Genomic DNA, 15,618 nt, shown 5'->3' with positions numbered 1-15,618 from the left:
ATCTTGCCTCTGGATCTGTGATAGAAGGTGTACCCAACAGTTTCCTTTGGGTATCCTATGAAGACACATTTCTCCGATTTGGGTTCGAGCTTATCAGGTTGAAGCTTTTTCACATAAGCATCACAGCCCCAAACTTTAACAAACGACAACTTGGGTTTCTTTCCAAACCACAGTTCATATGGTGTCATCTCAACGGATTTAGATGGTGCCCTATTTAACGTGAATGCAGCCGTCTCTAAAGCATAACCCCAAAATGATAGCGGTAAATCAGTAAGAGACATCATAGATCACAACATATCTAATAAAGTGCGGTTACGACATTCGGACACACCATTACGTTGTGGTGTTCCAGGTGGCGTGAGTTGCAAAACTATTCCACATTGTTTCAAATGAAGACCAAACTCATAACTCAAATATTCACCTCCACGATCAGATCGTAGAAACTTTATTTTCTTGTTATGATGCTTTTCCACTTCACTCTGAAATTCTTTGAACTTTTCAAATGTTTCAGACTTATGTTTCATCAAGTAGATATACCCATATCTGCTCAAACCATCTGTGAAGGTCAGAAAATACGATACCCGCCGCGAGCCTCAACACTCATCGGACCGCATACATCAGAATGTATTATTTCCAATAAGTCAGTTGCTTGCTCCATTGTTCTGGAGAATGAAGTTTTAGTCATCTTGCCCATGAGTCATGGTTCGCAAGCATCAAGTGATTCATAATCAAGTGATTCCAAAAGCCCATCAGCATGGAGTTTCTTCATGCGCTTTACACCAATATGACCTAAACGGCAGTGCCACAAATAAGTTGCACTATCATTATTAAACTTGTATCTTTTGGCTTCAATATTATGAATATGTGTATCACTACTATCGAGATTCAACAAAAATAGACCACTCATCAAGGGTGCATGACCATAAAATATATTACTCATATAAATAGAACAACCATTATTCTTTGATTTAAATGAATAACCGTCTCGCATCAAACAAGATCCAGATGTAATGTTCATGCTCAACGCTGGCACCAAATAACAATTATTTAGGTCTAAAACTAATCCTGACGGTAGATGTAGAGGTAGCGTGCTGACGACGATCACATCGACTTTGGAACCATTTCCCACACGCATCGTCACCTCGTTTAGCCAATATTCATTTGATCTGTAGCCCCTGTTTCGAGTTGAAAATATGAGCAACAGAACCAGTATCAAGTACTCAGGCGCTACTACGAGCGTTAGTAAGGTACACATCAATAACATGTATATCAAATATACCTTTTATTTTTTCATCCTTCTTATCCGCTAAATATTTGGGACAGTTCCGCTTCTAGTGACCAGTCCCTTTGCAGTAGAAGCACTCAGTCTCAGGCTTAGGTCCAGACTTGGGTTTCTTCACTTGAGCAGCAACTTGCTTGCCGTTCTTCTTAAAGTTCCCCCTCTTCCCTTTTCCCTTTTTCTTGAAACTAGTGGTCTTGTTAACTATCAACACTTGATGCTCCTTCTTGATTTCTACCTCCGCAGCCTCTAGCATTGCGAAGAGCTTGGGAATTGTCTTATCCATCACTTGCATATTATAATTCATCACGAAGCTTTTGTAGCTTGGTCAGTGATTGAAAAACTTTGTCAATGACACTATCATCAGGAAGATTAACTCCTAGCTGAGTCAAGTGGTTGTGATACCCAGAAATTTTGAGTATATGTTCACTGACAGAACAATTCTCCTCCATCTTGTAGCTATAGAACTTATTGGAGACTTCATATCTCTCAATTCGTGCATTTGCTTGAAATATTAACTTCAACTCCTGGAACATCTCATATGTTCCATGACATTCAAAATGTCTTTGAAGTTCCGATTCTAAGTCGTAAAGCATGGCACACTGAACTATCGAGTAGTCATCAGCTTTGCTCTGCCAGAAGTTCATAACATCTGGAGTTGCTCCTGCAGCGGGTTTTGCACCTAGCGGTGCTTCCAGGACGTAATACTTCTGTGTAGCAATGTGGATAATCCTCAAGTTACGGACCCAGTCCGTGTAATTGCTACCATCATCTTTCAACTTAGCTTTCTCTAGGAACGCATTAAAATTCAAAGAAACGGCGGCACGGGCCATTGATCTACAACAACATAGACATGCAAATATTATCAGGTACTAAGTTCATGATAAATTAAAGTTCAATTAATCATATTACTTAAGAACTCCCACTTAGATAAACATCCCCCTAGTCATCTAAATGATCACATGATTCATATCAACTAAACCATGTCCGATCATCACATGAGATGTAGTTTTCATTGGTGAACATCACTATGTTGATCATATCTACTATATGATTCACGTTTGACCTTTCGGTCTCAGTGTTCCGAGGCCATATTTGCATATGCTAGGCTCGTCAAGTTTAACCTGAGTATTCTGCACATGCAAAACTGGCTTGCACCCGTTGTATGTGAATATAGAGCTTATCACACCCGATCATCACGTGGTGTCTCAGCACGACGAACTGTAGCAACGGTGCATACTCAGGGAGAACACTTATACCTTGAAATTTAGTGAGGGATCATCTTATAATGCTACTGCCGTACTAAGAAAAACAAGACGTATAAAGGATAAACATCACATGCAATTAAAATAAGTGATATGATATGGCCATAATCATCTCGTGCCTTTGATCTCCATCTCCAAAGCACCATCATGATCACCATCATCACCGGCTTGACACCTTGATCTCCATCGTAGCATCGTTGTTGTCTAACCAACTATTGCTTCTACGACTATCGCTACCACTTAGTGATAAAGTAAAGCAATTACATGGCGATTGCATTTCATACAATAAAGCGACAACCATAAGGCTCCTGCCAGTTGCTGATAACTTTTTACAAAACATGATCATCTCATACAACTTATATCTCATCACGTCTTGACCATATCACATCACAAGATGCCCTACAAAAACAAGTTAGACGTCCTCTACTTTGTTGTTACAAGTTTTACGTGGCTGCTACGGACTTCTAGCAAGAACCGTTCTTACCTACGCATCAAAACCACAACGATTTTTCATCAAATGTGTTGTTTTAACCTTCAACAAGGACCGGGCGTAGTCAAACTCGATTCAACTAAAGTTGGAGAAATAGACACCTGCCAGCCACCTGTGTGCAAAGCACGTCGGTAGAACCAGTATCATGAACGCGGTCATGTAATGTCGTTCCGGGCCGCTTCATCCAACAATACCGCCGAATCAAAGTAAGACATTGCTGGTAGCAGTATGACTATTATCGCCCACAACTCTTTGTGTTCTACTCGTGCATATAACATCTACACATAGACCTGGCTCGGATGCCACTGTTGGGGAACGCAATATTTCAAAAAAAATCCTACGATCACGCAAGATCTATTTAGGAGATGCATAGCAACGAGAGAGGAGAGTGTGTCTACGTACCCTTGTAGACTGAAAGCGGAAGCGTTTAGTAACGCGGTTGATGTAGTCGAACATCTTCGCGATTCAACCAATCCTAGCACCAAACGTATGGCACCTCCGTGTTCAGCACACGTTTAGCTCGATGACGTCCCTTGAGCTCTTGATCCAGTTGAGGACGAGGGAGAGTTTCGTTAGCACGATGGCGTGTTGACGGTGATGATGAAGTTACCGACGCAGGGCTTCGCCTAAGCACTATGACGATATAACTGAGGTGTGTAACTGTGGAGGGGGGCACCGCACATGGCTAAGAGAAGACTTGGTGTGCCCCCCTCCCATGTATATAAAGGAGGGGGAAGAGGAAGCCGGCCCAAGGGGGGCGCACCATAGGGGGGAGTCCTACTTGGACTCCCGGTCCAAGTAGGATTCGCCCCCTTTCCTATTCCAACTAGGAGAAGGAGGGAAGGAGGAAGAGGAGAGAAGGAAGGAGGGGGGCACTGCCCCCACCCCTTGTCCAATTCGGATTGGCAAGGCGGGGGGTGCGCCACCTCCTCGTCGGCCCTCTCTCTTCTCCACTAAGGCCCATGGTGACCCATTAACCTCCCGGGGGGGGGTCCGGTAACCCCCGGTACTCCAAAACTTATCCGAAACAACCCGGACCATTCCAGTGTCTGAATGTAACCTTCCAATATATGAATCTTTACCTCTCGACCATTTCGAGACTCCTCGTCATGTCCGTGATCTCATCCGGGATTCTGAACAAACTTCGGTCATCAAATCACATAACTCATAATACAAATCGTCATCGAACGTTAAGCGTGCGGACCCTACGGGTTCGAGAACTGTGTAGACATGACCGAGACACATCTCCGGTCAATAAGCAATAGTGGAACATGGATGCTCATATTGGCTCCTACATATTCTTTGAAGATCTTTACCGGTCAAACCGCACAACAACATATGTTGTTCCTTTTGTCATCGGTATGTTACTTGCCCGAGATTCAATCGTGGGTATCATCATACCTAGTTCAATCTCGTTACCGACAAGTTTCTTTTCTTGTTCCGTAATGCATCATCCCGTAACTAACTCATTAGTCACATTGCTTGCAAGGCTTATAGTGATGTGCATTACCGAGAGGGCCCAGAGATACCACTCCGATACATGGAGTGACAAATCCTAATCTCGATCTATGCCAACTCAAAAAACACCTTCGGAGACACCTGTAGAGCATCTTTATAATCACTCAATTACGTTGTGACGTTTGATAGCACACAAGGTGTTCCTCCGGTATTCGGGAGTTGCATAATCTCATAGTCAGAGGAACATGTATAAGTCATGAAGAAAGCAATAGGAATAAAACTAAATGATCATTATGCTAAGCTAACGGATGGGTCTTGTCCATCACATCATTCTCTAATTATGTGATCCCGTTCATCAAATGACAACACATGTCTATGGTTAGGAAACTTAACCATCTTTGATTAACGAGCTAGTCAAGTAGAGGTATACTAGGGACACTCAGTTTTGTCTATGTATTCACACATGTACTAAGTTTCCGGTTAATACAACTCTAGCATGAATAATAAAAATTTATCATGATATAAGGAAATATAAATAACAACTTTATTATTGCCTCTAGGGCATATTCCTTCTTTCCCTCGTCAGGGATATGAAATTAGACATCATTGAAGGGAGGTCAGAGCTGATTGAGATACGTAACCTATGAAACACAATTATATCCGTAAGTCTTATGGCCGATCTTGGTGTCCTAGATCAGAAGATCAAGATGCCAACTCGCTTTTAAGATGTTTAATCATGTGGTGCCTTGACATTTGACTAGTCGGGTGCATGCGACGAAGCAATTGGGAGCTTGGTATCAACAACCTGTTTTTGCTAGGGTATGACAATGGCTCCATCCACGAATTATATGTCTTACTTACTCGTTGTCTAAGCCATCTTCGTGGTGCTAAGCCGCTAACTCATTATGTTATTCAACTCAACTTGGAGTTTTGTTGAGATGTAGGAGTCAAGAAAGATAAGGAGGCTTGCACGGAGAGAGATGGCTTCGTGAGAAAAAAAATGTATGAAGATTGAGAAGAGGTTGGAAACGGGGAAGACTAGGAAACTAGATGACATATGTGATGAAGAAAGTTATGTGACTGTTTTTCTCGGTTCAGATAGGTCAATGGTGTATGCACGCGCTTGCTTTTATATCCTCTCTTGGAGTCTGTGGTTGAGGGGTCGCGACAAAGGAAAAATGGCTAATAGTGGCACTCCATACACCGGGATTTCGTGGCGCAACTACTCCACTTGGTCATCGCGGTCGGGGTGGACACTCCATGATGTCTCAAGTTTTCTTTTTTATGTTTTCCTCACTACTAATGTGTTCCCACAAATGATTTCTCTTAGAGTTCTTTTCATTTCGAAATTCTCGTCTCGCATTAGGTTAGGCTGTAGTGGAAAAAAGACAACTTTAATAGTACAACCTCAACCTTCTACACATAAAGGCGCCATAAATATAGATAGAAAAACTAATAAAGATGGGAAGCAACACGGGGAAAGTTTCTTGTGTGTAGTCTTTTTTTTTTGCGGGGGACTTGTGTGTAGTCACAAGCGCCTAAACTAAAATATACACAATACTAGCTAGTTCACATTTGTTTTGGCAGTAAGCATCGATCTCTCTTGGGTGCATAGAGCTGGAGGGGGGTGATGGTGCAAACTGTTCACCAAGAAGGTGAGGAGCTATATGTAATCCACAACAATACACCATGCATTTGCTTTCATCAGAAATCATAAAAGCGAGAGCCTCGCAGGCCGCAGCGGAGGTCCGGAGTGTGATCAACAGACTTTCAAATACATTCTATAAGGCTTCTGATAGATCTTGGTGTCCTCGGTCTCATGGACGAGATCTCAAATCAAGTTTGATTTTAAAATGCTCATCATGTGGCACCTTAATATTTCTAGGTCCTACTCGTGTCCCATACTACAACTTTTTTAATACTAAGAAAAAAATGCATTTTGACCCCGCCCTAGTTCTGAATCATTTTGTGGCACGGAATGTGGCAGAGCCATCTACAACGGGGGAGCGAAGGGAGGAAGCTTAGATAAGAGAATATGCCTTTGCATCGCTTTTTTAGAAATCTTTACTACCGATAAAAAATGTTTGGCCTGAACCAAAAAGAGGTTGATCCACTTCATTCTCCAATCTAATTATCTTCGCTTCACAGGGACAGCAAAAACCACCCTTGTCGTCCTACTTTCACTTGTATGGACCTTCTATCCATAGCGAGTTCTAGGATTGGTAAATCAATGTGGGAATAGATAAAACGATTTGCTGAGTACATAGTGTAACCGTGCTCCTCCTCTTCCGCTTTCCTCGTGGATGATGTCCAACATCTTCGTGTCCGGACTTTTCGCCGGCTTTTAGGCATAGCGGTGAATAGTGTGGCACCCATGTGCTCCCCGCCCACCGTCCGCGCCCAGACGAGCTATGGCGAAGCAGACTCCGAGAAGAGCAGCTGTGCTGCGTGCCTGTGTTGATGTCAATGATGTAAGGCACTTGCCCCGCGGCGGTTGTCATGGACAATCTACTGAGTTGCTTGATGGCATAGTAGTACGGAGCCTTGTAATGCTCCGGCAATGGCGGCGTCTAGACGGTGGGCAACACCAGCGATGCTCTGCGACCCTGGCCGCGACCTCCACCACATCCCTGACCAGCACGCCCACCTCCACGGACGCCATCAGCACACCCTCCACCGGCCTCCCGCTTCATAAGCGTTTCCTTCTTTTGCGGTCTTCACATTGATGCGGTGATTTTTCCGCGTCACCGAGTTGATCTTCGGGGTGAGAGTGATGCTTGGATCCTCCTGCACCTCCACCAGCTCCATCTCTCGCAGGTCTTAATCCGGTTCCATGTGTCGGCGGCGGCAACGAAGAAGAAAATAAGCGAAAAGAGCGGGAATTAGATGGAGAATGGCGGGATGGAAGAAGAGGGTTGTGGATTTTAGCACGGAAACAATGTTAGATGCTACAAAAAAGCGGGCTCCACCTTTCTTTTGGGCAAGCCATGGGTGTAAGAGTCTGACGTATTTCGTGTCCAGACTCTTGCAAAGGCTTCCACGTTTGGTTCCACATAAGCCTGCTTTGGATGGATTCCGGTGTCCAGCGTATGGGTATTGCCCTATTTATTTATTTATTTATTGCAGGTGAAAGATGCCTATGATCATGGAGAAAGTTAATGCTAAAGAGGAAGTTTCGCGCGATGCTTCCCAGTCGGCCGGGCCACGGCGCTGCCATCTGAAACACCTTTCAACACTTAAAAGGGACTTCTGATTTGCGGGCTGAACGTGAACCCGCTAAACATAGCAATAGCGAAATCCCAAGTTTTCTTCCTGCTGCTTTCACTGATTCCTTGTTTGCGTGTCACAAAATCGTTGGCGTCTCTGTCTCCATCGGACCTGCCGCAGCCATCGTGAGTATTAAATTTATCCTATTCTCAAGGACGGAGACATCACAATTTGGAAACACCGGAGTGATTCAGATTCTATCTGATCGAGATAGCTGTTGACGGTATTACTGATCATCCTTCCTGGGCATATGTAAGATGACAACAGTGCTTAAATTGCGCTATTTTTTCATAAGAGAAACCTTCTATCTATTAATAATTAATCATGGTAGTACTAAGAACATCAGAGGTAATAAATTACAACCAGATCCGTGGATCATCTATCGACGACTACAGACATTGAAGCGAGCAGAAGACGCATCGCTGTCATCGCCCTTCCCTCACCGGAGCAAGACAAACAATGTTGTAGTGGATAGTCAAAGTCATCGTGCTAAGACCCTATAAGACCAACAAATTGCATCCTATTTTGGTCGCAAGTTTCTAAAAATGTAAAAAGAAAATCATGACATATAATTTCTAGGATTGAACCATATAAATATGCAATTTACAAGCTGCTTTTGTGTAGTACAAAAAAAAATCTTAGAGATGTCTTTGAAAGACTACATCATCGTGCATGACATATATGAGTCGTTTGATTCTTATGAAATACGTGGAGAAAAATTTCCATCCGCTCAAATTTGTAGCTGCAATTCTTTGATGTTGTGCCTCAAGCACTCTGACCATTTCATGTCTTTATCCCAATTATATAAGAATCATGTGTTTTTTTCTTTCTATTTCCACCTTAAGGAAACTTGCAAACTTAAGAGGTACCGACTACTAACGTGTTTTTGACATAGTTGTAGTTGTGGAACTTTTACTACACCAAATGAACTTTTAAAAAATATTAAAAATCTTGTGCAAAAGAGGAAAGTTTTAGCTAAACCTGGGTGCATTGCACCCCTGACGAATATAGACAAATAAAAAATAGCAAAATACCCTGAAATGTTTTAGGGGTTGCAATTTTTCATGAAAAAATGACACCCGAGGCGTTCCACACAAAACTAAACAAAACCCGCGCTCGAAAGTGCCGAGAAGTTTGAGCACTAATCCTTTTTGTCTAGAGTTACTTGGATGTCATTTCACCATGAGATTTTTGCAAGCACCTAAACCATCTGCACGTCTCCAAAGCCACACAATTCCAGATTTTTTTTGTTCTGTTTTTTCCGATTGTATTACCTCAGGTTTACAAAAACCTGTCTCAACTATGCCAATTTGTAGCCCAAAGTATTTTGGTAATATTATGTACAGGGCTCGTTAAATATACTCACTCCGTTTCTAAATATAAGTCTTTCTAGATATTCCAACAAGTGACTACATACGGAAAAATAAATGAATCTACACTCTAAAATATGTCTACATACATTCATATGTTGTAGTTCATTTAAATAAAATGTCTAAAAAGACTTATATTTAGGAACGGAGGGAGTATAATGTAACCACCAGCTTTTCATGAACATGGTGAATTAGTGTACGACAGTGGGAAATGCCGTAGAATCTACGGGATTGTATTCCTTGAAGGCATGGATTAATAAACAGTTTTGTGATAGGGTGACGCAATCCCTGGTCTATCTTTTCTAGGTCACTCTAGGGTCTTTATGCCTCCTTTGCGTAAAAGAAAAGGGAAATAAGAGTCGTTTTCGACGCGCTGACGCTCGGTGCAGAATTTCGTTCTGGTAAGTGCTGTACGTGGAACAGGTAGTCATCAAGCATGTCGGCTATATGCTTTGGGCGCACACACGAACGGAAGAGTAAAACAAGAGACGAGCAGAACCAGGGGAGACAGCACCCGGGGCAGGCCCGGGCATGCAACCGCCCTACCCAAGTAAACCCACTGCCACTTGCTTCCAACAAAGCGGCAGAGTTTTCTTTACTCCATCAGCTAAGTGCCACACTTAGTGATGAACACTATTAACGTATAGATAGATCCAGATGGTTAAGCTCGGATGGATCGCTAGCTGTGCTACGACGTAGCAGACGACCGGTCGAGGGATCGGCCAGGACAAATGGAAAAGCAGTTGGGATTCGTTTCCTGAAATGGATGGCGGCCGTCCAAGGCGTGGCCGGGACGGTTCACCGCGGTTGCTTCAGGGGGCGGCGACGACGACGAGGCTCGCCTCCTTTTTCCAGCCCTAGATTTCCCAGCGATCTTGTAAAATGTTCGCGCGATTTCCCAGCTTTAATGCCATCAATCTAGCTTTGCGGTACCACCTCAGTCGACTTGGCGAGCCAGAACTTTCTACGGTTCTGAATTGATGAATCGCAGCTAACTCCCACGCGCAGCTAACACGGCGATGCGGTGCACGTGCCGGGTGCCTATCACACACTGGCACTGATCTGATGGGTACTACAGTTTGACTTTGACATCCCAGTGGCAGCGGTACGGAAGGGCGAAGGAAGTTGAAGGGGAGACTGTGAGACGAATGAAAAGGACGTGGCGTTATGCTATGCCACGAGGGTTCCAGCGGCTAGGCTAGTAGTCTGCATTCGGAGAGTGGCACCCAGTGCTTTTTTCACAACAGTCGGCTCCTCCTAAATTTACCACTTGGGCGGCCCAAGGGACGCTTACAAATTTGGTGACCTTTGGAATGGAAATTCATTTGGCTATCATGGATTCCTTAGAGATTGGGAGATGTATGTTGAGTGGTAGGCTATGGCAAGACCCGCGATTGGGTCCATACGATCACTAGTGTGGTACCATAGCTTGGTTACAGCAACTCTAGCAGACCCAGCAAAAACTTGACCTGCAAAACGCGTTTGCGGTTTCACGAAGATCGCGTTTGCGGGTCGAAAACTAGCGCGGCCGAACAGATACCGTATCTAAATTTGCATAATTAAAAAAACACTTTCGCAGAAAAAATTGCACAAACATAGTTCATCACAACACATATTATATAGTTCATACAAGCATAGATCATACTACATGCTACTTTAACTAGTACTAGAGGGGGTCGGATCTGACGGCGGTGAGATCTAACGGCGGTGAGGACGACGCCGTGGAGGCTGAGCGACGCTCAATCCTCCTCGCCGGAGCTGCACAGGTCGACGTACTTCGCCGTCTGCTCCCCGCGAATGCGGCGCCACTCATCGGCCTTCTCGTTGGCGGCGACCGCTTGCCGCCACTCGAGGTCTTCGAGCTCCTCGACGTGGCGTCGGCGCTCCTCCTCCTCGCGCATGCTCCGCTCGGCGATGGCGGCCACAACGGCGTTGACGTCCGCGACGTAGTCCTCGGGCCCAATGACTCCACGGCGGCCGAGCGGAGTGGGCTCCTCCTTCACGGGGACGAAGGCGAACAGCGCCGGCTCCTCCGGCTCCTCCTCGTCCTCCGACCACTCCCTCTTTACAGGGAGGAAGCCCGCACCGGAGGACAAGGAGCTCCCGGCGAACGACGACCCCGCAGAGGAGAAGGATGCGCGCCGGCGGTCGTACTCTTCCCTCTCGCTCCGCTGGAAGCTCAGCGGCGGCGACATGCCACGGTTGGTCCACTTCCGGGCGCCGCGCTTCCTCGCGCCGTCGGACCGCACGCGCCGCTCGCGCTCAGGATCCCTTCCGCCGTCGGATCTGCTGCCGGAGCCGCGTCCGGAGCTCCACATTCGGCCCCACATGGCGGCTGGAGGCGGGGCGGGTGGTAGCCAGCGGCGAGAAATGTGAAGAGGAGGGAAGGGGAATCGCGTGGCTCGGCGGCGGCGGAGGATAGGGTTTGGACCCGCAAAAGAGTCGTGGAACCGCAGTTATAGCGGTCTGAGCGTGCGGTTTGTGGGCTGCGGCAAAAAAATTTGCGGGCCGGGCGAGTATTCGGGCTCTGTTCTGCCGAAAAATTGGGCCGAGCCCGCATACTCGTCGAAATTTTATGGGTCTGTGCGTTTTACGGGGTCAGCTAGAGTTGCTCTTAGAGCAACTCCACCACTCCAGCAGAGTCATCATACTTGCAGCCTTCATAATGCACATGAAAGACATGAAGGAAATATGCCCTAGAGGCAATAATAAAGTTATTATTTATTTCCTTATTTCATGATAAATGTTTATTATTCATGCTAGAATTGTATTAACCGGAAACATAATACTTGTGTGAATACATAGACAAACTAAACGTCACTAGTATGCCTCTACTTGACTAGCTCGTTGATCGAAGATGGTTATGTTTCCTAACCATAGACATGTGTTGTCATTTGATTAACGGGATCACATCATTAGGAGAATGATGTGATTGACATGACCCATTCCATTAGCTTAGCACCCGATCGTTTAGTATGTTGCTATTGCTTTCTTCATGACTTATACATGTTCCTATGACTATGAGATTATGCAACTCCCGTTTGCCGGAGGAACACTTTGTGTGCTACCAAACGTCACAACGTAACTGGGTGATTATAAAGGAGCTCTACAGGTGTCTCCAAAGGTACATGTTGAGTTGGCGTATTTCGAGATTAGGATTTGTCACTCTGATTGTCGGAGAGGTATCTCTGGGCCCTCTCGGTAATGCACATCACTTAAGCCTTGCAACCATTGCAACTAATGAGTTAGTTGCGAGATGATGTATTACGGAACGAGTAAAGAGACTTGCCGGTAACGAGATTGAACTAGGTATTGAGATACCGACGATCGAATCTCGGGCAAGTAACATACCGATGACAAAGGGAACAACGTATGTTGTTATGCGGTCTGACCGATAAAGATCTTCGTAGAATATGTGGGAGCCAATATGAGCATCCAGGTTCCGCTATTGGTTATTGACTGGAGACGTGTCTCGGTCATGTCTACATTGTTCTCGAACCCATAGGGTCCGCACGCTTAAGGTTTCGATGACAGTTATTGTCGTGGTTCTAACTCTGACAGTGATGTAGGGGGGTGAGTATGGAGAGGCTAGATCCTAGCTATTGGGAAGTTGTTACACGCGAGGTTTACGAGTTCAGGCCCTTCTCGGAGGAAGTAATAGCCCTACGTCTCGGAACCCGGAGGCGGTCGACTGGATTATGCGTGTATAGATTACAGCGGTGCGAACCCCTCCTACTGAGGAGGGGGGTGGCTTATATAGAGTTCGCCGACCCCCTCCTGCCCTCAGTAATGCAGGGTTTTAAAGTACATTTAAGATGGGGCGTTACTGGTAACGCCTCTAATAAAGTGCTGTAATGACCATGAAGACTACTTAACAGCTGACCGTTTGCCTATGGAGTGACTGTAGATCTCCTGGCAGTCGAGTGAATAGCTTCATGGTCGAGTGGTAGCTTCTTGGTCGAGTGGTAGCTTCTTGGTCGAGTGTCTTGAACCCGTCGAGTGAAGTACCTTCAAGTCGATTGATGGGTGATTTCTTCTAGGGATGTCCTTGGGTAGGACTCTTTGGGACAGGTCCGTGCTCCTACCCCAGGTACATAGCTTCATCATTAGCCCCCGAATGGATCGAGGTTAGAGTGGGGGAAGAGTTGGGGATCCTTTCCGACCAGTTCTTCGAGGTTGTAAGAGTGCCTCGCTTAGGGTCAGTTGTCGCGGACGACGTCACCAACCTCTTTCAGTCGCCTTGATCCATTCCAGGCCCTTCATCGAGTGAATATCCTTGCTTGCGACATGCCGAGTGTTGGTACGGGCGGGATACTCTGTTTTTGGCAAGCGGTTCTGCGGCCCGCGGATCTCACGGGATTTGGATTTTGGGAAGCGCGCGGGACGGGAGTAGCCGCAGTAATCGGAAGTGAAAAAGCGGAAACTCCTCGATCCTCGCGTTGCCTTTTTCGCCACGTACTGCGCGCGCGTCTGTTGCGGGATTTGACTGGGCTGCCTGGGCCTACCGGTCAGTCACTCGGGAGCAGCCCCTTATAAGTTGCCGGCTCGGGGTTTCCAAGCCGCGCGCTTCTCTTCTGCTTCCTTCTTTCTTTCTTCCTCTCTCCCTTCGCCAGCTCTCCTGCGACCCTCGGCTGTACCCTAGCGCCATTAGCCCGTGCGAGACCTCGCCGGCGACGATGGTGAAGGGCAAGACCACTGCTTTGGAGCGCGCGAAGAAGGCGGCGGCGGGGAAAGGAAAGAAGTCTTCGCGAGGTGGATCTTCCTCCCGGACCACCCTGCCCAAGGGTTGGATTCAGGGCGATTGGATGCCATCGGTGCTCCGGCAGGAAGATCTCGACGACATGGTCGAGGGAGGAGCCATTCCCCACGATGCCGCGCGTCTCCCGGGGAGGGAGATTGAGCCGCAACCCCGCGACGGTGAGTGCGTGCTCCTCGCCACCCACATCGACCGAGGGTTTTCTCTGCCTCCCCATCCATTCTTCCGGAGCTTCTTGAATTTCTTCGGAGCGCAGCTCCATCACTTTACCCCCAATTCCATAGTCTACCTTGCCGCGTTCATTTCCATGTGTGAGGCCTTCCTGGGTTGCCGTCCGCATTGGGGGCTTTTCAAGCATATCTTTACTTGCCGCTCCCAGTCGGTGAAGAAGGCCAAGTCGAGTGACGAGAAGACGCAAGTCATCCAGTTGTGCGGGGGTCTGGCGATCCAGACGAGGGGGAAGAGTTGTTTCCCCTCTATCACCTTCCCGGAGTCGGTCCGCGGCTGACAGTCGACCTGGTTCTACTACCAGGACCAGGCGACCCCCGGGCAGTCGACCGGTCTTCCTCCTTTTTCACTCGACCGAGCCGAGAAGCCTATCTCTCTGAAGGTCACGCCGGAGGAAAGTGCCCAAGTCAAGGTATTGGCGGGTCGAGTGGTTGAACTTGTCCGTGAGGGGGTGACTGGGATGGACCTGTTAGAGGTCTTTCTCCAGAGGCGCATCCAACCGCTCCAGGCGCAAGACCATCCGATGTGGCTGTATTCTGGCCTTGACGACACCACTCGGATCCACCCGGAGGAGGTCACCGATGAGATGCTGGAGGGGTGGCTGTCAAGCATCACGGGGAACAAAGACAACCCTCAAGGAGCCAGAAGGGTGATTCCACTCGACAACTCATATGAAGTGGATCAGGTATGTCTTTGTGTCAGATATCTGGCCTTCTGTATTAGTCTTCTTTGTGTAAGTCGACTGACTTTCGTCCTGTCCGTTGTCCTCCAAGCTACCACTGAGATGTACTCGACGCCCAACGGGGCACAAGGGCCGACCGAGGAAGGTGAGGGGAGCGGAGGCGAGAGCGGGGACGACCAGGTCGAGCGGGAGTCCGACGGTGAGGGAGAGGAGGGCAACGACATCTTCTCTAGTGAGGAGGAGGAGGAGGCTGAACCCTCCCGCCCAGAGGGACGGTCCAAGCTCGCCCACGATCCAGCGCAGGAACGTGGCAAGGCGGCCGCTCCTGTTGGGCAGTCGTCGAAACGCCCTCGGACTTCTTCTCCTCCGCCGACCGGGAAGGCTCCCAAGCACCCGCGAACGGCGCCATCTAAGCCGCCCAAGGCCTTGCCCAAAATGAAGATAGTTGTTCCCACCATTTCGGGGTAACAACAACACTTGCTTTCCTTTGTCGACTGTGGACGGATCCTTGGTCGATTCACTGGGCCAACTGACTAACTTTCGAGATTTGCAGTGGTGCAACTTCTGAGGTCTCCGCCAGGAACGACGACCAAGAGGTGGAGGACGCTGTCACCTCCAACCCTGGTACGATCACTGCCGTCCTGCTTACGAGTTGACTGAAGCGTTGGTCGATTGAATGTTTTCCTTGCAGCTCCTCCTCATGTTATCGACCTCCCGGACGACGACGACAACACACCACTGAGGGTGAAGAGGAAGAAGAAGGTGTTGGCTGGCAAGGCTCCGCAATCCACTCCCGCGCCTGAGGCTGCAGTTCGGGATGATG

At 47.3% G+C, this 15,618-nt stretch overlaps 1 protein-coding gene across 1 annotated transcript; it reads right to left on the bottom strand.

Annotated features, from left to right (window-relative positions):
* Positions 1-10,868: 10,868 nt before the first annotated feature.
* LOC147980562 (uncharacterized) lies at positions 10,869-11,459 on the bottom strand. Its single transcript, XM_087516915.1, has one exon. The coding sequence runs from the start codon at positions 11,457-11,459 to the stop codon at positions 10,869-10,871; it is 591 nt and encodes a 196-aa protein (XP_087373041.1).
* Positions 11,460-15,618: the final 4,159 nt, after the last annotated feature.

Source organism: Triticum urartu, chromosome 3A, assembly GCF_056163025.1.
Source record: "Triticum urartu cultivar PI428250 chromosome 3A, HENAU_Tu73, whole genome shotgun sequence".
NCBI lineage: Eukaryota > Viridiplantae > Streptophyta > Magnoliopsida > Poales > Poaceae > Triticum > Triticum urartu.
Note: the sequence above shows the minus strand (reverse complement) of the source record. Positions and strands in the feature narration are given on the sequence as shown.

Coding starts and splice junctions, on each gene's coding strand:
- LOC147980562 (XM_087516915.1), bottom strand. CDS start 11,459: ATGTGGGGCCGAATGTGGAGCTCCGGACGCGGCTCCGGCAGCAGATCC.